At 40.0% G+C, this 26,864-nt stretch overlaps 1 protein-coding gene across 1 annotated transcript; it reads left to right on the top strand.

Annotated features, from left to right (window-relative positions):
- Window positions 1-303: 303 nt before the first annotated feature.
- LOC121190961 (golgin subfamily B member 1-like) lies at window positions 304-19,724 on the top strand. The gene is made up of 10 exons (XM_041051984.1): window positions 304-442; window positions 623-693; window positions 947-1,144; window positions 1,738-3,515; window positions 4,768-13,029; window positions 13,273-13,965; window positions 14,884-15,858; window positions 16,777-18,599; window positions 19,518-19,537; window positions 19,711-19,724. Exons 2-10 carry the CDS (start codon window positions 672-674, stop codon window positions 19,722-19,724), a joined length of 13,785 nt encoding a protein of 4,594 aa, XP_040907918.1. The 5' UTR covers window positions 304-442; window positions 623-671.
- The last annotated feature ends 7,140 nt before the right edge of the window (window positions 19,725-26,864 follow it).

Here is a 26,864-nt window from a genome sequence, read left to right as displayed (position 1 = left end):
TAACAACCATTCAGCCACATATGTGGTTATTCAGTGCTTAAGTACATCAGGGGAGCTGAGGGAAACCCTGGACACCAAGCCAGACATGGACCCCACCCTTATCAGCAGAGACCAGACTCACAGACCAAGATGTTCCACCACCCGACCATCACCCAATCGCACACACACACACACACACAAACACTTTCTGGGTGACATCGATCTGACAGCAAGACCTGGTGGTCAACAAACAAGTGGAGGGAGGAGACAGAAAATGTTTTGAAGATAATATTTGCCGGACTGCCTCATCTCTGCAGATCTCCACTGAGCTGCAACTAAACAGTGTCGCACCAGCGCAGCCCTCCTTCAAATGACTCTCTAACAAATGTGCCTTACCTTCTAGGACTTTGAGTCTCATGTGGTTTACTTTGTGTTTTTGTAAACAACTCAAAAGAAAGCTGAGGTAAGACAAAAAATAATAAGAGAAATAACATAAATTTGCAGTGAAATATTTTTGTGACATTTAATCATTCATTTGGCTTGTTCTAACTGCAGCAATTTTAGTACGTGTGTGTGTGTTAAGTAAATTGTGAGTTTTTGTTTTGTTTTTGTTTTTTTTTTATCTTTTATCATTCCTACACAGGACTGTGATCTCATGGGAAATACCAGTTTTGAAACCATAACATGGAAACATGGCCAAATCAGGAGACCATGGTATGTGTTATTATTTTATTCCTGTTTGGTTCTCAACATAAAACATATTACAGCTGTCTGATGCATCAGCCTTTGTTTGATTAGGTTTCAACATTTTAAATGCATGATTAAGTCAAAACCTAAGAACTTTAGAAATAGCTTTGTCAGACTGTACAGTTAAGTCAAATTAGTAGTAGGTACAAGTTTCTGTGTAGGTATAAAGTATTGTCAAAGCCATGCAAGAGAATTAACCACAAAAAAAATCCTTCTGTAGTGGAAACCTACCAGGAGGAGCTCAGGGAGCAGATCATCGCTGGGGTGGGGTCACCTGGAGCCACCACGGAGGCCAGGGTCTCACAGCAACCCACACCTATCACCGACACTCCAACGCCACAGGAACAAATGGGGGAGTCCAGAGTTAGCCTCCACCAGATGCTTTCACACCAGGAACCTGAGCTTGTAGCTGAATTAGGTAAGAAAAACCTGTTAACATGGTGCATGTTTCAAACATCAGCATCAGCATGTACTATACGCACTATTTACCTCACAAAGATTTTCTATGCAAAACATGAACTAGGTTAAATAATAATAATATTCAAATACTGTATAATAGTATAACTCTAGATGGGAAGTAGGTGGGGATGGGATTGGAGGTGGAGGCTAAAGCTGAAGAGGCAGAGGGAAAGGTGGATGGTAATCAGTGAGGGTAACCTGCTTTATCCTGGGCTGGAACATGGAGAAAAAGAAAGGTTGATAGGCCTGAAGAGTTTTGTGAGGGTTTGTTTGTTTTTGGGTTTTTTTAAACATGGGTTTCAAGGTTAACTCGGAGTGGGTAGCAGTGTCCAGTGAAGAAAAGGTCCAGCTGTTTGCCAGCCTTGTGAGTGGGGGAGGGGGACAGTGTGAGAGAAGCGTGTCTAACTGATAACTAAAACCTAACCCTTTCTGGCCTGGTTTAACACAACAAAAAAACTGCACTCTAGAGTGGCTACTGAGCAGTGGTCTTTTGTTGGTCTGTTTGGTCTTTTGTTAAACCAGCGACATTCTGTCCATTTTCTTGACCAACAGCGCAAAGACAAGAGAACAGCACAATGGCAAACATCAAGAAATTAGTGGACAAACAGACACAGGTCAACATGAAAACCAACAGGGAGACTATTATAAGGCAAAGGCAACTGACACGTGAAGTGATGGAGGAGATCGAACAACAATGGGAAGAGACACAAAGCGAAAGGAATAAAACTGGATGCTTAAAGATAAAGATAGAACAGCAACAGAAGGACATTAACAGACTGACAGCTGAAAAACACCATCAGTGTTTACTGATAGAAAAACTGAGATTAGAGATGGAGAACGTTATTGAGAAACTCCAGGAAAATAAAAATGAAGCCACTCGAGAAAAAACGCAGCTTCTGGAAATGTGGGATGAAATGTATCAAGAGAGGGAAGCTCTGGACAGAAGACGTAATGAGATCAGGAGTGAGCGACAAAGACTGGAAACCATCACATGTGATAAGACAAGACAAGAAGGTAAGGAACCCAAAGAACTCATGGCAAAGCGAGAAGAGGGGATGATGAAGAGGCTCCTGCAAGCAAAGCAGGCAAAAGAACAACTTGACAAAATCATGGCAGACATAAAGCGACAGATGAAGAGAAGTAAAGAGGATATTTCACAATATAGAAGTCAAATTGAGCACATCAAACTTAATATGGAAGTCAATATCAATAAGGTGAAGCAAAGGTGGAGGGAGGTTCAAAGAGATGTGGAAATGCAGAAAGCTGCAGTCCCAGAGATGGAGAAGAGGGAAAGACAGAACAAAGGAACGGACACATTTGACAGCGTGAAGGTCAAACTTGGCAGAATCCGAGAAGAGATGGAGAAACTTTGGGATGTGCTGGAAGACAGTCAACAACAAGTTGAGGTGAATATGAGAGAGAGGCAGGAGATAAATGAAGAGACTGAAAGGCAAAAACAAGAGCTGGACAACAAGTTACAAAGGACACAGAAAGAAATAAGAGAGTTGGAGGCCATAAAGACTGAGATGGACATAAAGAAAAAGAACCTGATAAAAATGATAAGGATGAGCAGGAGAAAAAAAGAGGCGATAAACGAATTGAAGAAAGAGGCCGAATATAATAAACAAGACACGGAGGGAAGACAAGATAAGACGACAGGACAGACAGAGCAGGCACCGGAGGGGAAAATGGAGGACGGACACAGGATAAGACCTAAAGAAACTCAGTTTGAAGAAGAGAACATGGAGATGAACTACAAAGTGAAAGCCGACATGCAGAGAGTGATTTCTGAAGTACAAGAAATCAGGAAGATGCTGCAGGGGTCACAGCAGGAGCCGGAGCGGGGAATGGAGGACGAGCACGAGATAACACTTAAAGAAAATCAGTTTGAGGAAGACAACATAAAGATAAACGCCAATGAAAAAGTGAAAGCTGACATGCAGAGAGTGATTTTTGAAGTTCGTGAAATCAGAAAGATGCTGCAAATGGTGAGAGGAGATATAGAACAGAGGAGGAGGCTCTTCACAGAGGAGAAGAGCCAGATCAAATGGAGAAATTTTCAAGAGAGGAAAAAGCAAAGGGCACTAGAGCAGCGGCTGGAGAAGACCATGAAAGAGAGGGATGAGTTAGAGATTCTGAAGGTGAAGATGCGAAGACAATGGGAGGAGGCAGAACAAAAACTGGAAAATACAATAACCACAATGCTGACTATGGCTGACATGAAAACTAACATAGAAAAAGCTGCCACAGAGATGAAAAACACACAAGAGGAAATGTTCAAAGCCCAAAGGGAGATGGAAAAGAACAAGGAAGAAGTGAAAAAATACATGGTAAGTACATCGCAATTGCTTAAACTGTATTGTAGAGTGGCTACTTAGCGTTGTCAGACGGCTGAGTAGCCATGAGACATAATTAATGTCTCATTAATGATGAGATGAGTTAGGTTTAAGCGTTTCACTGTCACTGGTACATATACACTCACCAAGCACTTTTAATGGGAACACAACAGGAACGAACGCTTTACAGAGACCCAGAGTCTGACCCCAGAGCAAGAACTTAAGGGGACAGTGGCGAGAAAAAACTCCCTTTTACCTGGAAGAAACCTTGAGGAGAACCTGGCTCAGATGGAGGCCCCTCCTGCTGATGGTCGGGCTGGGTGAAAGGAGGAAAAGGAGGAAGATAGGACAGCTGGGAATGGAGGAGAGGAGGAGAAGGGCATGCAGCATATAACACATGATACAAACAGGGTTGGCAGTGAACAATGTTAGAGGGCCAGCATTCAGATTACAGAACAGTTAGTGGATACTGTGTGCTCAGCAGATTACAGTTGATAGGAAACAGAGCACAGAAGCAAAAAGCTGTCATGATTGGTAATTATTTACATTATAGTCTGCATAGAATATTAATCCAAAATGTATCTGTAGCAGAGTGGAACATTAAACAGAGTAATGTGTTGGAAATGGAAATGGATCATTGTAGAATATAACCGCAGAGACCACATCTGGTTGGTCTCTGGAAAAACTGGAAAAACGTAGTCTGGTCTGATGGTTCCGGATTCCTGCAGATGGTAGGGTCAGAATTTGGAGTCAACAACATGAATCCATGTTGACGTGATGAATCATGTCAACATGGAGCAGAAGCTCAGAGGAAGTTTCCAACATCTGGTGAATCCATGAGAGCAAAGGAAGGAAGTGTTAGTATGGTGTTCCTAATAAAGTGCTCACTGAGTGTATTTGACACTGCTATGGTTTTGTTGTACGAGAAAAGAGGAGTATAAGACCACATAGTAAGTCAAAGGTGTTACAGTTGTTCTGAACAGCAGTGGACAGTCTCTCCCAGAAGGCATTTCCAGTGTAGTACTAGGTTGTTTGTAAAAGTATTACTATTTCTATTTCACTCAAATATATGAATACTTCTTCCTGCCACAGGCCCATGGCAGTGAGTTTAATGATTCTGGGATGTATAGTTTTAACAGCAAAAAACATGGATAATTTGTTAAATGAAATTAATGTCACAACAACAATAACCTAACATAGCTGCATGAGAAGCAATGACAAAAACAATTCTTTCTTTTTTGTGAAGGACAAGCTGACTTCAATGAAAGCTCAGGTCAGCAGATGGATATCGACAGAGTCTGCGATCAAAAAGACTTTTTCAGTGAAAACATCTAAACTTCAAGAACCACAGAAAGAAAGAGTCAGAGAATCCCTCAAAGATCAAACACGGGAAATTCCAACAGACCAAGGAAGAGCAGACGATGAACTTACAAAAGAGGCTGTGTCCTTCCAACAGTCTGGTCCATTAGAAGACCAGCAGCAAAGTGAGGACATGAAAGGACAGGAGCACAGGCAGTTTTTAGCAGTGGACATAAATGAAAAGCAGCAGATTTTCTTACAGGTGCAGACAGAGGTCTATGAAGAAATCCTTTCTGATGATGATCAGGCAGAATTGATAATAAATGTAAGACAAAAGGAAGAAGTGGAAAAGCAGATATTCACACTCAAGGAGAGAGAGGAGGAAATCAAAGAACAAGTAAAGGATGCTATGGAGAACATGGAGGAAAAAAATCAAGAGATTAAAAGGCTCATTAGGGATATAAATGACCTGCAGAGCCAGAGGCCGGAGACTGAAACTGGGTTACAAGTTACAGTCAGGGAAACTGGAAAAGTGGAGGAAGAAGACACGGGACTGCTGAAAGAAACAGAGCACAGAGACATTTTGTGGGTAAACACCAATGTTTTCAAACATGAAACAACTACATATGAAGTCCATGTGCAAAAAGAGGACAACGGCAATGAAGTGAAACAAGAGTCTGACATGATGAGACTGACACAAAGTCAGGAGTCAAAAAAAGATCTACAGACGCAGACTGAGGCGATGGATGGAGGTTCTGAGCCAAAGGACACAGGAAGTGCTGATATACAGAGACTTAGGGCAGAGATTTACAGAACAAAAGAAATCATGAGATTAGTAAAACTAGACCTAAAAGTCCAAACAGAGAGAATGAATGTTGACACAGATCATACAGATGGTGACAGTGAAACAGAAGGACTGCTACAAGAAATGAGACAAATCCAAGAGTTTTTGAAAATGGTAAAAACTGCAATGAGGCAAAGCGAAATGCACTTGGAAGAAGAAATGAGTAACATGAAATTGGCAAAAACTGCAGCAAAAAGACAGAAAAGAGAACTGGATCAGAGGTTGGAGAAAACCTTGAGAGAGAGAGACAAATTAGACATTTTGAAAATCAAAGTGCAGAGACAAGCTGAAGCGATTGAGCAGCAGCTGGAGAGAATGGCGAACGTTAAGAGCGCCATCGAGAAAATGGCTGTGAAGACTAGAGAAAAAAGTCAGCATGCAAAGATTATCATGGACGAGACTGAAGCAAAACTGAGACAGTTAGAAGGCCTAAACGACAAGATTAAGGCTACAGAACACCACCTGGAAAGCACTTATCTGTTGATATCCCAGGAAAGAGCTAACCTCAAAAAATTCAAGAACCAAATCTGTCAGAAAAAGGTCGGAGAACCTGCATCGGAAAAGAAGGGAGACATAAAGAAATACAGTACAGCTGAAGCTGATAAAGAAAGGGACAAACAAAAGAGAAGAATGGGCAAAGAAATGGGGGAAACAGAAAATGAAAACTTTGGACTCAGTTCAGATAAGGAGAAGCTGGAAGAAGACGTTAAACTCATCCTGGAGAGTCTGGACCAGAAAAACAGTGAAGCTGAACAACATGAGCAAGTGAAGCAAGAGATGAAGAGAGAAGAGAGTGAGATGCTGAAACAACAGATTCAAATGGAGAAGGAGAGTGTGAAGATAGCAAGACAGCAAGCCGAAGCTGAAATGCATGAGATGAACTGTTTAAGGGAATATATTGAAAGACAAAAAGAGGAGCTTGATTTCAGAGCACAGGCAGCCAAAAGAGAAATAAGAGAAATGGAACTGCTCAAGTCAGAGCTGGAAACGAAGAGAAAAGAAGGTGAACAGATGTTTGGGAAAAGCATGAGAAAAAAAGAGGAGTGCGAAATGGTGTGGAAGGAAATACAAAGAGAGAAGGAATCACTGAGGAGAGAGACCAGAAAAAGACAAAGAGAATTAGACCAAAGACTGGAGAAAACCATGAGAGAGAGGGATGAGTTAGAGGTGCTGAGGATAAAACTGCAACAACAGAAGGAAGAGCAAGCCGAGGACAGGCAGGGCAGCAAAGACACAACCACTCTCATCCAAGTATACAGAGGGTATGAAAAACAAAGTCTGGAAAAGAAGACGGGAAGCAACAAGGAGGAAGATGCAATGGTACACCAAAGCTCAAAGATCACTGATTCCACTGCTGACCCCCAAAACATGAGACAAAAGATTGACGTACAGTTGGAAATAATTAGAAGGGAAATGGGAATTCTGGAAAATGTAAATGTTCACTTAGGGAAACAAAGAGAAGGGCTCAAAGCATTAAAAGGCGAGAACAGGACTATTAAAGACAACATGATCAAAACCAAATCCTTCATAAAGATTGTCTTTGAAAAACTGACTATTCAAGCAGAAGCAGAGGTGGATGAAATGGTCCAAATGAGGGAGGATATCCAAAAACAAAAACAGGAGCTTGACATTGCTCTAGTGAAAGTTAAAAGAGAAAGAAGAGAGATGGAAGTGCTGAAGTCTGAGTTGGAGTTCAAGAAAAGAGAAAATCAACAGATGATCCGAAAAGGCAACCGAAAAGACCAGGAAGTGAAAGAGATGTGGGCTGATGTCAAAGCAGAAAAAGATGCCCTCAAGAAGGAGATGAGGAAGAGGAAGAAAGAGCTCGACCAGCAGCTGGAGAGGATCATCAGAGAGAGAGATGAACTAGAGATCATGAAGCTGAAGCTGCAAAAAGAAAAGGATGAGAGCAGAGGTGGAACGGAGCGGTTGTGGGTTCCGCACATCACTAAAGTTGCAAATCAAATTCTTAAGCACTGCCAACTAATTCACATATGCATGGAGAAATGTAAAGACATGAAAAAACACAGTGAAGATTTGAATGCAGCCATTCATGATGAAAAACAACACATGGAGGCCCAGGCAAAAATCATAACCCAGGCAAGGGAAGAAATAGAAAACATGAAGGAGGATATTAAAAGGCAGAAAGAAATGATGACGAGCGCATTAAAGGACCTGCAGCAAAAGCAAACACATTTGGAGCAAGTGGAGATGAACATCAGAAAAGTGGAAAAGGAGAAACATGCAGAAAAATCAGAAGAGTTAGACCTGAGAGAGAAGGAGATGGAGAGTGAGAAGGAGCAGCTACATGGAAAACTTGATACTGCAACAGGACAACAGAAATTAAAAAGTAGGAAAAAACTTCATCTCAAAAAACTGAAATCAGAGCTGAAGCAAGACAGAGAGGATCCAAAAAGAGTGAATGAGAGGAACAGAAAGAGAAAGGACTTAGAACAATTCAGGTCTGATGTTCTGAAACATGGTCACATGTTAGAACAAGATAAAGAAGATATACGGAAGGAAGCCGAAAAGCTGGAAATCACAAAGATTGAGTTACAAAAGAAAACAGAACATGCAGAAGAAGAAGGGGAACATTTAATGATTGATGTGAAGAAAAAGAAAGACAAGGTTGAAGCTGCCATGAAGAACATCAGCGGAGAGAGAGAACTCCTCAGCCAGATGAAGACTGACATTGACAGAGACAGAGAAATGCTTTGGAATGAAAAGGACAAACTGGAAAGAGAAAGGTCTGAGCTGATGATGAGGGAACATCAAGTCACAAATAAAATGAAAGTCATAGAAAATCTGAGAGTAAAACTTTATCAGCTGAATGCAAGGATGAGTAAAGACACGAGTGACAAAATCATCAGACTGGAAAAAAACAACGAAGACGTACTGAAACTGCTCAGTGTTTTGGAGCAAAAGCTAATTGACGTGGATCAACACAAAGAAAATATAACATGTTCCACTGAGACGCTACAGAGAGAAAGGGAAGGTTTGAAGAGGGTGTTGTCAGAAATTGTCGTCCAGAGAAAAGACATGAAAAATCGACTGGAAGCAGAGGCTGTATTGGAGAAGAAAGATCTAATGAAACTAAAGGCAGAGCTGCAGAAAGAGAGAGAAGATCAGGAAAGAATGAATGAGATGATGAACAAAGAGAAGCAGGAGCTGGAGCTGATGAGATCTGATGTCAAGAACCAAATGGACTTGTTAGAACAAGAGAAACAAGATCTAAGCAAAGAAAAAGACAAGTTGGAAATGACACAGACTGAACTACAGAAGAAGAAAGAACATGCAGACAGTCTGTTTGATGAGATCAACAGAGAAAAAACCAACATTAAAGATCTGACCCTTCAGGTTCACACTGAAGGAGACAAACTTCAGAATGTGATGAACATCATTGCATTGAAGCAAAAAGAACAGGAACTCCAGGATGAGAACAACAGAAGAATAAAAGAAGAACTGGAAAGCCAAGAGAAGAGAATACTGGCAGAAAGACAGGAAGTGGAACGTTTGAGGAAGGATCTCATCAAGAAGAAAGAAGAAGCTGAGGTTGCAATGGAGGACATGAGTGGAGAGAGAGAATTCCTCAGTCAGATGAAGACTGACATTGACAGAGAGAGAGAAATGTTTTGGAATGAAAAGGACAAACTGGAAAGAGAAAGATCTGAGCTGATGATGAGGGAACATCAACTGACCAATAAAATGAAAGTCATAGAAAATCTGAGAGTAAAACTTCAACAGCTGAATGAAAGGATGAGTAAAGACATCAAACACAAAATGGAAAGTTTACAACACAACAATGAAGATGTGATAATAGTGTGCAATGCCCTGGAAGAAAAGGTAGCAGAACTTGATGGACAGAAAGAAAACATGGCGTGTTACTCTGAGCTGTTAGAGAGAGAAAAGGAAGGTCTGATCAGTATACTGTCAGACATTGTCATCCAGAAAGAGAACACTGAAAATCTATTGAAGGAAAACAAACTGACAGAAAAACTACATCTTGATGGACTGAAGACTGAGCTGGAGAAAGAAAGAGAAGATCTGAACAGAGAGAAGGAGATGATGAACAAAGAGAAACTGGACTTGGAGCTGATGAGATCTGACGTCAAGAACCAAATGGACTTGTTAGAACAAGAGAAACAAGGTCTAAGCAAAGAAAAACACAAGTTGGAAATGACACAGACTGAACTACAGAAGAAGAAAGAACATGCAGACAGTCTGTTTGATGAGATCAACAGAGAGAAAACCAACATTAAAGATCTGACCCTTCAAGTTCACACTGAAAGAGACAAACTTCAGAATGTGATGAACATCATTGCATTAAAGCAAAAAGAACAAGAACTAAAGGACAATGACATCAAAACACAAACTCAAGAACTACAAACCCAAAGGAACAGTGTAATGGAAGAAAAAGAAAAACTGCAAGTTTTGAGGAAGGATCTCAACAAAGAGAAAGAGGAGATTGATTCTGCCATGAACAGCATCAGTAGAGAGAGAGAACTCCTCAGTCAGATGAAGACTAGTCTTGACATGGACAGAGAACAACTTGAGAAGGAGAAAGATAAACTGGAAGCAGAACTGTCTGAGTTTAACGTCAGAGAAGATCAGTTCTTGAGGAAAATACTATCCTTACAAACTCTAAGGGCAAAACTCAAGGAGCTGAATGAAAGGACTTGCAGAGAGATCAAAAACAAAACAGAAATATTAGAACAAAACAAAAGAGATATGCAGAGTTTATGCCTGATATTGAAGCAAAGACTTGCAGACACTGATGAGGAGAGAAACCAGATATCGGTTTACACTCAGATGATACAAACAGAAAAAAATCAACTTAGAGGTTTACTATCAGAGATGGTAATGAAACAAGAAGTCATGGAAAATCAATGGAAGAAGAAGATTGACATGGAAGAGATAAATCTTGACAAACAGAGGGCAGAACTGATGAAAGAAAGGGAAGATGTGGAAAGAATGAATGAGAAGATGAACAAAGAGAAACTGGACTTGGAGCTGATGAGATCTGATGTCAAGAACCAAATGGACTTGTTAGAACAAGAGAAACAAGATCTAAGAAAAGAAAAAGACAAGTTGGAAATGACAAAGACTGAACTACAGAAGAAGAAAGAACATGCAGACAGTCTGTTTGATGAGATCAACAGAGAGAAAACCAACATTAAAGATCTGACCCTTCAGGTTCACACTGAAAGAGACAAACTTCAGAATGTGATGACCATCATTGCATGGAAGCAAAAAGAACAAGAACTCAAGGATGAGAACAACAGAAGAATAAAAGAAGAACTGGAAAGCCAAGAGGAGAGAATACTGGCAGAAAGACAAGAAGTGGAAAGTTTGAGGAAGGATCTCAACAAGAAGAAAGAAGAAGCTGAAGCCACAATGAAGGACATGAGTGGAGAGAGAGAACTCCTCAGTCAGATGAAGACTGAGATTGACAGAGACAGAGAAATGTTTTGGAATGAAAAGGACAAACTGGAAAGAGAAAGGTCTGAGCTGATGATGAGGGAACATCAAGTCACCAATAAAATGAAAGTCATAGAAAATCTGAGAGTAAAACTGCAACAGCTGAATGAAAGGATGAATAAAGACATGAGTAACAAAATCATCAGACTGGAACAAAACAATGAAGACGTTCTGAAACTGCTCAGTGTTTTGGAGCAAAAGCTAATTGATGTGGATCAACACAAAGAAAATATAACACGTTCCACTGAGACACTACAGAGAGAAAGGGAAGGTTTGAAGAGGGTGTTGTCAGGAATTGTCGTCCAGAGACAAGACATGAAAAATCGACTGGAAGCAGAGGCTGTGTTGGAGAAGAAAGATCTAATGAAACTAAAAGCAGAGCTGGAGAAAGAGAGAGAAGATCAGGAAAGAATGAATGAGATGATGAACAAAGAGAAGATGGACATGGAGCTGATGAGATCTGACGTCAAGAACCAAATGGACTTGTTAGAACAAGAGAAACAAGATCTAAGAAAAGAAAAAGACAAGTTGGAAATGACAAAGACTGAACTACAGAAGAAGAAAGAACATGCAGACAGTCTGTTTGATGAGATCAACAGAGAGAAAACCAACATTAAAGATCTGACCCTACAAGTTCACACTCAAAGAGACAAACTTCAGAATGTGATGAACATCATTGCATGGAAGCAAAAAGAACAAGAACTCCAGTATGAGAACAACAGAAGAATAAAAGAAGAACTGGAAAGCCTAGAGAAGAGAATACTGGCAGAAAGACAGGAAGTGGAACGTTTGAGGAAGGATCTCAACAAGAAGAAAGAAGAAGCTGAGGTTGCAATGAAGGACATGAGTGGAGAGAGAGAATTCCTCAGTCAGATGAAGACTGAGATTGACAGAGACAGAGAAATGTTTTGGAATGAAAAGGACAAACTGGAACGAGAAAGGTCTGAGCTGATGATGAGGGAACATCAAGTCACCAATAAAATGAAAGTCATAGAAAATCTGAGAGTAAAACTGCAACAGCTGAATGAAAGGATGAATAAAGACATGAGTAACAAAATCATCAGACTGGAACAAAACAATGAAGACGTTCTGAAACTGCTCAGTGTTTTGGAGCAAAAGCTAATTGATGTGGATCAACACAAAGAAAATATAACACGTTCCACTGAGACACTACAGAGAGAAAGGGAAGGTTTGAAGAGGGTGTTGTCAGGAATTGTCGTCCAGAGACAAGACATGAAAAATCGACTGGAAGCAGAGGTTGTGTTGGAGAAGAAAGATCTAATGAAACTAAAAGCAGAGCTGGAGAAAGAGAGAGAAGATCAGGAAAGAATGAATGAGATGATGAACAAAGAGAAGATGGACATGGAGCTGATGAGATCTGACGTCAAGAACCAAATGGACTTGTTAGAACAAGAGAAACAAGATCTAAGAAAAGAAAAAGACAAGTTGGAAATGACAAAGACTGAACTACAGAAGAAGAAAGAACATGCAGACAGTCTGTTTGATGAGATCAACAGAGAGAAAACCAACATTAAAGATCTGACCCTACAAGTTCACACTCAAAGAGACAAACTTCAGAATGTGATGAACATCATTGCATGGAAGCAAAAAGAACAAGAACTCCAGTATGAGAACAACAGAAGAATAAAAGAAGAACTGGAAAGCCAAGAGAAGAGAATACTGGCAGAAAGACAGGAAGTGGAACGTTTGAGGAAGGATCTCAACAAGAAGAAAGAAGAAGCTGAGGTTGCAATGAAGGACATGAGTGGAGAGAGAGAATTCCTCAGTCAGATGAAGACTGACATTGACAGAGAAAGAGAAATGTTTTGGAATGAAAAGGACAAACTGGAAAGAGAAAGGTCTGAGCTGATGATGAGGGAACATCAAGTCACCAATAAAATTAAAGTCGTAGAAAACCTGAGAGTAAAACTGCAACAGCTGAATGAAAGGATGAATAAAGACATGAGTAACAAAATCATCAGACTGGAACAAAACAATGAAGACGTTCTGAAACTGCTCAGGGTTTTGGAGCAAAAGCTAATTGATGTGGATCAACACAAAGAAAATATAACACGTTCCACTGAGACACTACAGAGAGAAAGGGAAGGTTTGAAGAAGGTGTTGTCAGAAATTGTCGTCCAGAGACAAGACATGAAAAATCGACTGGAAGCAGAGGCTGTGTTGGAGAAGAAAGATCTAATGAAACTAAAAGCAGAGCTGGATAAAGAGAGAGAAGATCAGGAAAGAATGAATGAGATGATGAACAAAGAGAAGCTGGACATGGAGCTGATGAGATCTGACATCAAGAACCAAATGGACTTGTTAGAACAAGAGAAACAAGATCTAAGAAAAGAAAAAGACAAGTTGGAAATGACAAAGACTGAACTACAGAAGAAGAAAGAACATGCAGACAGTCTGTTTGATGAGATCAACAGAGAGAAAACCAACATTAAAGATCTGACCCTACAAGTTCACACTCAAAGAGACACACTTCAGAATGTGATGAACATCATTGCATGGAAGCAAAAAGAACAAGAACTCCAGTATGAGAACAACAGAAGAATAAAAGAAGAACTGGAAAGCCTAGAGAAGAGAATACTGGCAGAAAGACAGGAAGTGGAACGTTTGAGGAAGGATCTCAACAAGAAGAAAGAAGAAGCTGAGGTTGCAATGAAGGACATGAGTGGAGAGAGAGAATTCCTCAGTCAGATGAAGACTGACATTGACAGAGAAAGAGAAATGTTTTGGAATGAAAAGGACAAACTGGAAAGAGAAAGGTCTGAGCTGATGATGAGGGAACATCAAGTCACCAATAAAATGAAAGTCGTAGAAAACCTGAGAGTAAAACTGCAACAGCTGAATGAAAGGATGAATAAAGACATGAGTAACAAAATCATCAGACTGGAACAAAACAATGAAGAAGTTTTGAAACTGCTCAGTGTTTTGGAGCAAAAGCTAATTGATGTGGATCAACACAAAGAAAATATAACACGTTCCACTGAGACACTACAGAGAGAAAGGGAAGGTTTGAAGAGGGTGTTGTCAGAAATTGTCGTCCAGAGACAAGACACGAAAAATCGACTGGAAGCAGAGGCTGTGTTGGAGAAGACAGATCTAATGAAACTAAAAGCAGAGATGGAGAAAGAGAGAGAAGATCTGGAAAGAATGAATGAGATGATGAACACAGAGAAGCTGGACGTGGAGCTGATGAGATCTGACGTCAAGAACCAAATGGACTTGTTAGAACAAGAGAAACACGATCTAAGCAAAGAAAAAGACAAGTTGGAAATGACAAAGACTGAACTACAGAAGAAGAAAGAACATGCAGACAGTCTGTTTGATGAGATCAACAGAGAGAAAACCAACATTAAAGATCTGACCCTTCAAGTTCACACTCAAAGAGACAAACTTCAGAATGTGATGAACATCATTGCATGGAAGCAAAAAGAACAAGAACTCCAGAATGAGAACAACAGAAGAATGAAACAAGAACTGGAAAGCCAAGAGAAGAGAATACTGGCAGAAAGACAGGAAGTGGAACGTTTGAGGAAGGATCTCAACAAGAAAAAAGAAGAAGCTAAAGCCACAATGAAGGACATGAGTGGAGAGAGAGAACTCCTCAGTCAGATGAAGACTGACATTGACAGAGACAGAGAAATGTTTGGGAATGAAAAGGACAAACTGGAAAGAGAAAGGTCTGAGCTGATGATGAGGGAACATCAAGTCACCATTAAAATAAAAGTCACAGAAAATCTGAGAGTAAAACTGCAACAGCTGAATGAAAGGATGAGTAAAGACATCAAACACAAAATGGAAAGTTTACAACAGAAAAATGAAGATGTGATATTAGTGTACAATGCACTGGAAGAAAATATAGCAGAACTTGGTGGACAGAAAGAAAACATGGTGTGTTACTCTGAGCTGTTAGAGAGAGAAAAGGAAGGTCTGATCAGTATACTGTCAGACATTGTCATCCAGAAAGAGAACACTGAAAATCTATGGAAGCAAAACATACTGACAGAAAAACTACATCTTGATGGACTGAAGACTGAGCTGGAGAAAGAGAGAGAAGATCTGAACAGAGAGAAGGAGATGATGAACAAAGAGAAACTGGAGTTGGAGCTGATGAGATCTGACGTCAAGAACCAAATGGACTTGTTAGAACAAGAGAAACAAGATCTAAGCAAAGAAAAAGACAAGTTGGAAATGACAAAGACTGAACTACAGAAGAAGAAAGAACATGCAGACAGTCTGTTTGATGAGCTCAACAGAGAGAAAACCAACATTAAAGATCTGACCCTTCAAGTTCACACTGAAAGAGACAAACTTCAGAATGTGATGAACATCATTGCACTGAAGCCAAAAGAACAAGAACTCCAGGATGAGAACAACAGAAAAATGAAACAAGAACTGGAAAGCCAAGAGGAGAGAATACTGGCAGAAAGACAGGAAGTGGAACGTTTGAGGAAGGATCTCAACAAGAAGAAAGAAGAAGCTGAGGTTGCAATGAAGGACATGAGTGGAGAGAGAGAATTCCTCAGTCAGATGAAGACTGACATTGACAGAGAAAGAAAAATGTTTTGGAATGAAAAGGACAAACTGGAACGAGAAAGGTCTGAGCTGGTGATGAGGGAACATCAAGTCACCAATAAAATGAAAGTCATAGAAAATCTGAGAGTAAAACTGCAACAGCTGAATGAAAGGATGAGTAAAGACATGAGTAACAAAATCATCAGACTGGAACAAAACAATGAAGACGTACTGAGACTGCTCAGTGTTTTGGAGCAAAAGCTAATTGATGTGGATCAACACAAAGAAAATATAACACATTCCACTGAGACACTACAGAGAGAAAGGGAAGGTTTGAAGAGGGTGTTGTCAGGAATTGTCATCCAGAGACAAGACATGAAAAATCGACTGGAAGCAGAGGCTGTGTTGGAGAAGAAAGATCTAATGAAACTAAAGGCAGAGCTGGAGAAAGAGAGAGAAGATCTGGAAAGAATGAATGAGATGATGAACAAAGAGAAGCTGGACGTGGAGGCGATGAGGTCTGACATCAAGAACCAAATGGACTTGTTAGAACAAGAGAAAGGAGATTTAAGCAAAGAAAAAGACAAGTTGGAAAAGACCCAGACTGAACTACAGAAGAAGAAAGAACATGCAGACAGTCTGTTTGATGAGATCAACAGAGAGAAAATCAACATTAAAGATCTGACCCTTCAGGTTCACACTGAAAGAGACAAACTTCAGAATGTGATGAACATCATTGCATGGAAGCAAAAAGAACAAGAACTCCAGGATGAGAACAACAGAAGAATGAAACAAGAACTGGAAAGCCAAGACAAGAGAATACTGGCAGAAAGACAGGAAGTGGAACGTTTGAGGAAGGATCTCAACAAGAAAAAAGAAGAAGCTGAAGCCACAATGAAAGACATGAGTGGAGAGAGAGAACTCCTCAGTCAGATGAAGACTGACATTGACAGAGACAGAGAAATGTTTGGGAATGAAAAGGACAAACTGGAAAGAGAAAGGTCTGAGCTGATGATGAGGGAACATCAAGTCACCATTAAAATAAAAGTCACAGAAAATCTGAGAGTAAAACTGCAACAGCTGAATGAAAGGATGAGTAAAGACATCAAACACAAAATGGAAAGTTTACAACAGAAAAATGAAGATGTGATATTAGTGTACAATGCACTGGAAGAAAATATAGCAGAACTTGGTGGACAGAAAGAAAACATGGTGTGTTACTCTGAGCTGTTAGAGAGAGAAAAGGAAGGTCTGATCAGTATACTGTCAGACATTGTCATCCAGAAAGAGAACACTGAAAATCTATGGAAGCAAAACATACTGACAGAAAAACTACATCTTGATGGACTGAAGACTGAGCTGGAGAAAGAGAGAGAAGATCTGAACAGAGAGAAGGAGATGATGAACAAAGAGAAACTGGAGTTGGAGCTGATGAGATCTGACGTCAAGAACCAAATGGACTTGTTAGAACAAGAGAAACAAGATCTAAGCAAAGAAAAAGACAAGTTGGAAATGACAAAGACTGAACTACAGAAGAAGAAAGAACATGCAGACAGTCTGTTTGATGAGCTCAACAGAGAGAAAACCAACATTAAAGATCTGACCCTTCAAGTTCACACTGAAAGAGACAAACTTCAGAATGTGATGAACATCATTGCACTGAAGCAAAAAGAACAAGAACTCCAGGATGAGAACAACAGAAGAATGAAACAAGAACTGGAAAGCCAAGAGGAGAGAATACTGGCAGAAAGACAGGAAGTGGAACGTTTGAGGAAGGATCTCAACAAGAAGAAAGAAGAAGCTGAGGTTGCAATGAAGGACATGAGTGGAGAGAGAGTACTCCTCAGTCAGATGAAGACTGACATTGACAGAGACAGAGAAATGTTTTGGAATGAAAAGGACAAACTGGAACGAGAAAGGTCTGAGCTGGTGATGAGGGAACATCAAGTCACCAATAAAATGAAAGTCATAGAAAATCTGAGAGTAAAACTGCAACAGCTGAATGAAAGGATGAGTAAAGACACGAGTAACAAAATCATCAGACTGGAACAAAACAACGAAGACGTACTGAAACTGCTCAGTGTTTTGGAGCAAAAGCTAATTGATGTGGATCAACACAAAGAAAATATAACACGTTCCAATGAGACACTACAGAGAGAAAGGGAAGGTTTGAAGAGGGTGTTGTCAGGAATTGTCGTCCAGAGACAAGACATGAAAAATCGACTGGAAGCAGAGGCTGTGTTGGAGAAGACAGATCTAATGAAACTAAAGGCAGAGCTGGAGAAAGAGAGAGAAGATCTGGAAAGAATGAATGAGATGATGAACAAAGAGAAGCTGGACGTGGAGGCGATGAGGTCTGACATCAAGAACCAAATGGACTTGTTAGAACAAGAGAAAGGAGATTTAAGCAAAGAAAAAGACAAGTTGGAAAAGACCCAGACTGAACTACAGAAGAAGAAAGAACATGCAGACAGTCTGTTTGATGAGCTCAACAGAGAGAAAACCAACATTAAAGATCTGACCCTTCAGGTTCACACTGAAAGAGACAAACTTCAGAATGTGATGAACATCATTGCATGGAAGCAAAAAGAACAAGAACTCCAGGATGAGAACAACAGAAGAATAAAAGAAGAACTGGAAAGCCAAGAGAAGAGAATACTGGCAGAAAGACAGGAAGTGGAACGTTTGAGGAAGGATCTCAACAAGAAGAAAGAAGAAGCTGAGGTTGCAATGAAGGACATGAGTGGAGAGAGAGAATTCCTCAGTCAGATGAAGACTGACATTGACAGAGAAAGAGAAATGTTTTGGAATGAAAAGGACAAACTGGAACGAGAAAGGTCTGAGCTGATGATGAGGGAACATCAAGTCACCAATAAAATGAAAGTCATAGAAAACCTGAGAGTAAAACTGCAACAGCTGAATGAAAGGATGAATAAAGACATGAGTAACAAAATCATCAGACTGGAACAAAACAATGAAGAAGTTTTGAAACTGCTCAGTGTTTTGGAGCAAAAGCTAATTGATGTGGATCAGCACAAAGAAAATATAACACGTTCCACTGAGACACTACAGAGAGAAAGGGAAGGTTTGAAGAAGGTGTTGTCAGAAATTGTCGTCCAGAGACAAGACATGAAAGATCGACTGGAAGCAGAGGCTGTGTTGGAGAAGACAGATCTAATGAAACTAAAAGCAGAGCTGGAGAAAGAGAGAAAAGATCTGGAAAGAATGAATAAGATGATGAACAAAGAGAAGCTGGACGTGGAGCTGATGAGATCTGACGTCAAGAACCAAATGGACTTGTTAGAACAAGAGAAAGGAGATCTAAGCAAAGAAAAAGACAAGTTGGAAATGACAAAGACTGAACTACAGAAGAAGAAAGAACATGCAGACAGTCTGTTTGATGAGATCAACAGAGAGAAAACCAACATTAAAGATCTGACCCTTCAAGTTCACACTCAAAGAGACAAACTTCAGAATGTGATGAACATCATTGCATGGAAGCAAAAAGAACAAGAACTCCAGGATGAGAACAACAGAAGAATGAAACAAGAACTGGAAAGCCAAGAGAAGAGAATACTGGCAGAAAGACAGGAAGTGGAACGTTTGAGGAAGGATCTCAACAAGAAAAAAGAAGAAGCTAAAGCCACAATGAAGGACATGAGTGAAGAGAGAGAACTCCTCAGTCAGATGAAGACTGACATTGACAGAGACAGAGAAATGTTTGGGAATGAAAAGGACAAACTGGAAAGAGAAAGGTCTGAGCTGATGATGAGGGAACATCAAGTCACCATTAAAATAAAAGTCACAGAAAATCTGAGAGTAAAACTGCAACAGCTGAATGAAAGGATGAGTAAAGACATCAAACACAAAATGGAAAGTTTACAACAGAAAAATGAAGATGTGATATTAGTGTACAATGCACTGGAAGAAAATATAGCAGAACTTGGTGGACAGAAAGAAAACGTGGTGTGTTACTCTGAGCTGTTAGAGAGAGAAAAGGAAGGTCTGATCAGTATACTGTCAGACATTGTCATCCAGAAAGAGAACACTGAAAATCTATGGAAGCAAAACATACTGACAGAAAAACTACATCTTGATGGACTGAAGACTGAGCTGGAGAAAGAGAGAGAAGATCTGAACAGAGAGAAGGAGATGATGAACAAAGAGAAACTGGAGTTGGAGCTGATGAGATCTGACGTCAAGAACCAAATGGACTTGTTAGAACAAGAGAAACAAGATCTAAGCAAAGAAAAAGACAAGTTGGAAATGACAAAGACTGAACTACAGAAGAAGAAAGAACATGCAGACAGTCTGTTTGATGAGCTCAACAGAGAGAAAATCAACATTAAAGATCTGACCCTTCAAGTTCACACTGAAAGAGACAAACTTCAGAATGTGATGAACATCATTGCACTGAAGCAAAAAGAACAAGAACTCCAGGATGAGAACAACAGAAGAATGAAACAAGAACTGGAAAGCCAAGAGGAGAGAATACTGGCAGAAAGACAGGAAGTGGAACGTTTGAGGAAGGATCTCAACAAGAAGAAAGAAGAAGCTGAGGTTGCAATGAAGGACATGAGTGGAGAGAGAGTACTCCTCAGTCAGATGAAGACTGACATTGACAGAGACAGAGAAATGTTTTGGAATGAAAAGGACAAACTGGAACGAGAAAGGTCTGAGCTGGTGATGAGGGAACATCAAGTCACCAATAAAATGAAAGTCATAGAAAATCTGAGAGTAAAACTGCAACAGCTGAATGAAAGGATGAGTAAAGACACGAGTAACAAAATCATCAGACTGGAACAAAACAATGAAGACGTACTGAAACTGCTCAGTGTTTTGGAGCAAAAGCTAATTGATGTGGATCAGCACAAAGAAAATATAACACATTCCACTGAGACACTACAGAGAGAAAGGGAAGGTTTGAAGAGGGTGTTGTCAGAAATTGTCGTCCAGAGACAAGACATGAAAAATCGACTGGAAGCAGAGGCTGTGTTGGAGAAGACAGATCTAATGAAACTAAAGGCAGAGCTGGAGAAAGAGAGAGAAGATCTGGAAAGAATGAATGAGATGATGAACAAAGAGAAGCTGGACGTGGAGGCGATGAGGTCTGACATCAAGAACCAAATGGACTTGTTAGAACAAGAGAAAGGAGATTTAAGCAAAGAAAAAGACAAGTTGGAAAAGACCCAGACTGAACTACAGAAGAAGAAAGAACATGCAGACAGTCTGTTTGATGAGATCAACAGAGAGAAAATCAACATTAAAGATCTGACCCTTCAGGTTCACACTGAAAGAGACAAACTTCAGAATGTGATGAACATCATTGCACTGAAGCAAAAAGAACAAGAACTCCAGGATGAGAACAACAGAAGAATGAAACAAGAACTGGAAAGCCAAGACAAGAGAATACTGGCAGAAAGACAGGAAGTGGAACGTTTGAGGAAGGATCTCAACAAGAAAAAAGAAGAAGCTGAAGCCACAATGAAGGACATGAGTGGAGAGAGAGAACTCCTCAGTCAGATGAAGACTGACATTGACAGAGACAGAGAAATGTTTGGGAATGAAAAGGACAAACTGGAAAGAGAAAGGTCTGAGCTGATGATGAGGGAACATCAAGTCACCATTAAAATAAAAGTCACAGAAAATCTGAGAGTAAAACTGCAACAGCTGAATGAAAGGATGAGTAAAGACATCAAACACAAAATGGAAAGTTTACAACACAAAAATGAAGATGTGATATTAGTGTACAATGCACTGGAAGAAAATATAGCAGAACTTGGTGGACAGAAAGAAAACATGGTGTGTTACTCTGAGCTGTTAGAGAGAGAAAAGGAAGGTCTGATCAGTATACTGTCAGACATTGTCATCCAGAAAGAGAACACTGAAAATCTATGGAAGCAAAACATACTGACAGAAAAACTACATCTTGATGGACTGAAGACTGAGCTGGAGAAAGAGAGAGAAGATCTGAACAGAGAGAAGGAGATGATGAACAAAGAGAAACTGGAGTTGGAGCTGATGAGATCTGACGTCAAGAACCAAATGGACTTGTTAGAACAAGAGAAACAAGATCTAAGCAAAGAAAAAGACAAGTTGGAAATGACAAAGACTGAACTACAGAAGAAGAAAGAACATGCAGACAGTCTGTTTGATGAGCTCAACAGAGAGAAAACCAACATTAAAGATCTGACCCTTCAAGTTCACACTGAAAGAGACAAACTTCAGAATGTGATGAACATCATTGCACTGAAGCAAAAAGAACAAGAACTCCAGGATGAGAACAACAGAAGAATGAAACAAGAACTGGAAAGCCAAGAGGAGAGAATACTGGCAGAAAGACAGGAAGTGGAACGTTTGAGGAAGGATCTCAACAAGAAGAAAGAAGAAGCTGAGGTTGCAATGAAGGACATGAGTGGAGAGAGAGTACTCCTCAGTCAGATGAAGACTGACATTGACAGAGACAGAGAAATGTTTTGGAATGAAAAGGACAAACTGGAACGAGAAAGGTCTGAGCTGGTGATGAGGGAACATCAAGTCACCAATAAAATGAAAGTCATAGAAAATCTGAGAGTAAAACTGCAACAGCTGAATGAAAGGATGAGTAAAGACACGAGTAACAAAATCATCAGACTGGAACAAAACAACGAAGACGTACTGAAACTGCTCAGTGTTTTGGAGCAAAAGCTAATTGATGTGGATCAACACAAAGAAAATATAACACATTCCACTGAGACACTACAGAGAGAAAGGGAAGGTTTGAAGAGGGTGTTGTCAGGAATTGTCATCCAGAGACAAGACATGAAAAATCGACTGGAAGCAGAGGCTGTGTTGGAGAAGAAAGATCTAATGAAACTAAAGGCAGAGCTGGAGAAAGAGAGAGAAGATCTGGAAAGAATGAATGAGATGATGAACAAAGAGAAGCTGGACGTGGAGGCGATGAGGTCTGACATCAAGAACCAAATGGACTTGTTAGAACAAGAGAAAGGAGATTTAAGCAAAGAAAAAGACAAGTTGGAAAAGACCCAGACTGAACTACAGAAGAAGAAAGAACATGCAGACAGTCTGTTTGATGAGATCAACAGAGAGAAAATCAACATTAAAGATCTGACCCTTCAGGTTCACACTGAAAGAGACAAACTTCAGAATGTGATGAACATCATTGCATGGAAGCAAAAAGAACAAGAACTCCAGGATGAGAACAACAGAAGAATGAAACAAGAACTGGAAAGCCAAGACAAGAGAATACTGGCAGAAAGACAGGAAGTGGAACGTTTGAGGAAGGATCTCAACAAGAAAAAAGAAGAAGCTGAAGCCACAATGAAGGACATGAGTGGAGAGAGAGAACTCCTCAGTCAGATGAAGACTGACATTGACAGAGACAGAGAAATGTTTGGGAATGAAAAGGACAAACTGGAAAGAGAAAGGTCTGAGCTGATGATGAGGGAACATCAAGTCACCATTAAAATAAAAGTCACAGAAAATCTGAGAGTAAAACTGCAACAGCTGAATGAAAGGATGAGTAAAGACATCAAACACAAAATGGAAAGTTTACAACAGAAAAATGAAGATGTGATATTAGTGTACAATGCACTGGAAGAAAATATAGCAGAACTTGGTGGACAGAAAGAAAACATGGTGTGTTACTCTGAGCTGTTAGAGAGAGAAAAGGAAGGTCTGATCAGTATACTGTCAGACATTGTCATCCAGAAAGAGAACACTGAAAATCTATGGAAGCAAAACATACTGACAGAAAAACTACATCTTGATGGACTGAAGACTGAGCTGGAGAAAGAGAGAGAAGATCTGAACAGAGAGAAGGAGATGATGAACAAAGAGAAACTGGAGTTGGAGCTGATGAGATCTGACGTCAAGAACCAAATGGACTTGTTAGAACAAGAGAAACAAGATCTAAGCAAAGAAAAAGACAAGTTGGAAATGACAAAGACTGAACTACAGAAGAAGAAAGAACATGCAGACAGTCTGTTTGATGAGCTCAACAGAGAGAAAACCAACATTAAAGATCTGACCCTTCAAGTTCACACTGAAAGAGACAAACTTCAGAATGTGATGAACATCATTGCACTGAAGCAAAAAGAACAAGAACTCCAGGATGAGAACAACAGAAGAATGAAACAAGAACTGGAAAGCCAAGAGGAGAGAATACTGGCAGAAAGACAGGAAGTGGAACGTTTGAGGAAGGATCTCAACAAGAAGAAAGAAGAAGCTGAGGTTGCAATGAAGGACATGAGTGGAGAGAGAGTACTCCTCAGTCAGATGAAGACTGACATTGACAGAGACAGAGAAATGTTTTGGAATGAAAAGGACAAACTGGAACGAGAAAGGTCTGAGCTGGTCATGAGGGAACATCAAGTCACCAATAAAATGAAAGTCATAGAAAATCTGAGAGTAAAACTGCAACAGCTGAATGAAAGGATGAGTAAAGACACGAGTAACAAAATCATCAGACTGGAACAAAACAATGAAGACGTTCTGAAACTGCTCAGTGTTTTGGAGCAAAAGCTAATTGATGTGGATCAGCACAAAGAAAATATAACACATTCCACTGAGACACTACAGAGAGAAAGGGAAGGTTTGAAGAGGGTGTTGTCAGAAATTGTCGTCCAGAGACAAGACATGAAAAATCGACTGGAAGCAGAGGCTGTGTTGGAGAAGACAGATCTAATGAAACTAAAGGCAGAGCTGGAGAAAGAGAGAGAAGATCTGGAAAGAATGAATGAGATGATGAACAAAGAGAAGCTGGACGTGGAGGCGATGAGGTCTGACATCAAGAACCAAATGGACTTGTTAGAACAAGAGAAAGGAGATTTAAGCAAAGAAAAAGACAAGTTGGAAAAGACCCAGACTGAACTACAGAAGAAGAAAGAACATGCAGACAGTCTGTTTGATGAGATCAACAGAGAGAAAATCAACATTAAAGATCTGACCCTTAAGGTTCACACTGAAAGAGACAAACTTCAGAATGTGATGAACATCATTGCACGGAAGCAAAAAGAACAAGAACTCCAGGATGAGAACAACAGAAGAATGAAACAAGAACTGGAAAACAAGACAAGAGAAGCAGTTGAAGCTGGAAGCTCTTTAGAGCAGATGAGGTCTTACATTCTTACACAAATTAATACATTAGAACAAGACGCAAAAGAGAAAATGAGAATGATGGAAATACAAAAAACTAAGCTACAAAGCAAGAAAGAGAACACTGACCTTCTCCTAGCTGAGATAAACCGAGAGAAAACCAACATTAAAGATTTGTCTATTAACGTTCAGAAAGCCCGAGAAAAGCTTAAGGATGTCATGAATATGACTGTACTCAAACCAGAAGTAAAAGGCAAGGATGATGTGTTCCAAAAACAATTTCAAGAACAGGAAACTAGTAGGAGCATTTTACTGACAGAAACAGAAGAACAGGAACATTTTAAGATTGGTGCTAACAAGAGGAAACAGGAGGACCTCATCAGAGAAGAGAGGGAACAACCCAGTCAAATGAACTTTACTACTGATGAAGAGAGAGAGAAGCTTTCAAATGAAACTGATAAAAACGAAGATGAGTCTGAGGCAAAAATGAGAAAAGATACAGGAGAATCAAAGATAACTCTGAGACCAAAACCTAAAGAGCTGAATGAAAGGATAAGCGAAGACATCACACACAAAATAAATAGATTAGAACAAAGCAAAAAATACATGCAAAAATTGTGCAGTGTATTGGAAGAAAAGTTAGCAGAACTTGATAAACAGAAAGACAGCATGGCCTGTTACTCTGAGCTGTTACAGAGAGAAAAGGAGGGTCTTATCAGTATACTGTCAGACATTGTCATCCAGAAGGAGAACACTGAAAATCTATGGAAGCAAAAGATCGAGTTGGAAAAACAACATATTAAAAAACTGAAGGCAAAGCTAAAGGAAGAGAGAGAGGATCTGGAAAGAGTGGATGAGATGATGGACAAAGAGACTGTGAACGTGAAACTGATGAGGTCTGACATCCTGAAACAAACCAACATATTAGAACAAGACATAAAAGAGGAAAAAGACAAGCTGGAGATCACAAAGTTGGAGCTACAAAGCAAGAAAGAAAGCATTGATTGTCTACTTGATGAGGTGAACCAAGAAAAAGAGCAACTGTATCAAATGAAGAAGACTATTGAACGTGAGAGAGAAATGTTTTTAAATGAAAAGAAGGGAATGAAAGGTGAACTGCCTGAACCAAAAATCACAGAGGACCGGCTCACCAGTGTTATGAACTCCATGGGTAATCTGAGAGCAAAACTCCAACAGCTGAATAAAAGGACACATGAAGACTTTAGAAAGAATATGGACCGATTAGAAGACAAAAATGGAGACATACTCAGACTAAATTCAATATTGGAACTCAAGTGTGCCAAACTCGATAAACAGAAAAACATAATCAGTGGTTATTATGACCTGATACAAAGCGAGAAAAAACATGTGGTGACAATGAACTTTGACAAGGCCGTACAAACTGAGGTTGTAGCAGAAGAATTGCCGCAAAAGCATGAAGTTGAGAAGCAGGATTTAAATAAACCTGAAGAGTCTGAATGCGAGGATGATATCCCACTGTCAGACCTTGCGATCCAGATGGAACAATTTGAAGACAAAGGCGATCTTGAAAGAAAAGGGAAATACTACTCCAGGTCAGAGGCGGAGCAAAATGATTTCACCGACGGGAAAACGTCAAAAAGAGACTATTTGCGAAAGATCTGGAAGGACACCAAAGTGGAACGGAAGGAGATTGATCAGATGAAGAACAGGGGTCAAGAAATGAGAAACAATCTGGAGAAAAGACTGAAGGTGATCAATCAGTTCGTTAAGAGGACATGGTTGCAGAAAGATAAAGATCCACTGGAGAAGAAAAAGCAGGAACAAGGACAAAGTGAGGACACAGCCTTTAAAAGTGACTGGGAGAGAGAGAGCAAAATGCTTGATAAAAAATACACAGAGCTTCAACAACTTAAGGTTCGGATGCTCAGTGAGATTGAGAAACTCCACATCAAAGAAAAAGTGTCTAGGACACTGACAACTAGCGACAAAGCTAATCAGACAATCCAGGTGGATGTAATCACGGGGGATGAAGCGGTGCAATCAATACAACCAGCTTCTACCAGAGCAGACCAAGAGCAGATGAAGGTAGAAAGAGCTCAGACAACTTCACAGAC

This window comes from Toxotes jaculatrix, chromosome 12, assembly GCF_017976425.1.
Source record: "Toxotes jaculatrix isolate fToxJac2 chromosome 12, fToxJac2.pri, whole genome shotgun sequence".
NCBI lineage: Eukaryota > Metazoa > Chordata > Actinopteri > Toxotidae > Toxotes > Toxotes jaculatrix.
Note: the sequence above shows the minus strand (reverse complement) of the source record. Positions and strands in the feature narration are given on the sequence as shown.

Coding starts and splice junctions, on each gene's coding strand:
- LOC121190961 (XM_041051984.1), top strand. CDS start 672: ATGGCCAAATCAGGAGACCATG. Junction 694..946: donor GGCCAAATCAGGAGACCATG/GTATGTGTTATT, acceptor ATCCTTCTGTAG/TGGAAACCTACCAGGAGGAG. Junction 18,600..19,517: donor CTGCAACAGCTGAATGAAAG/GATGAATAAAGA, acceptor GCTGAATGAAAG/GATGAGTAAAGACATCAAAC.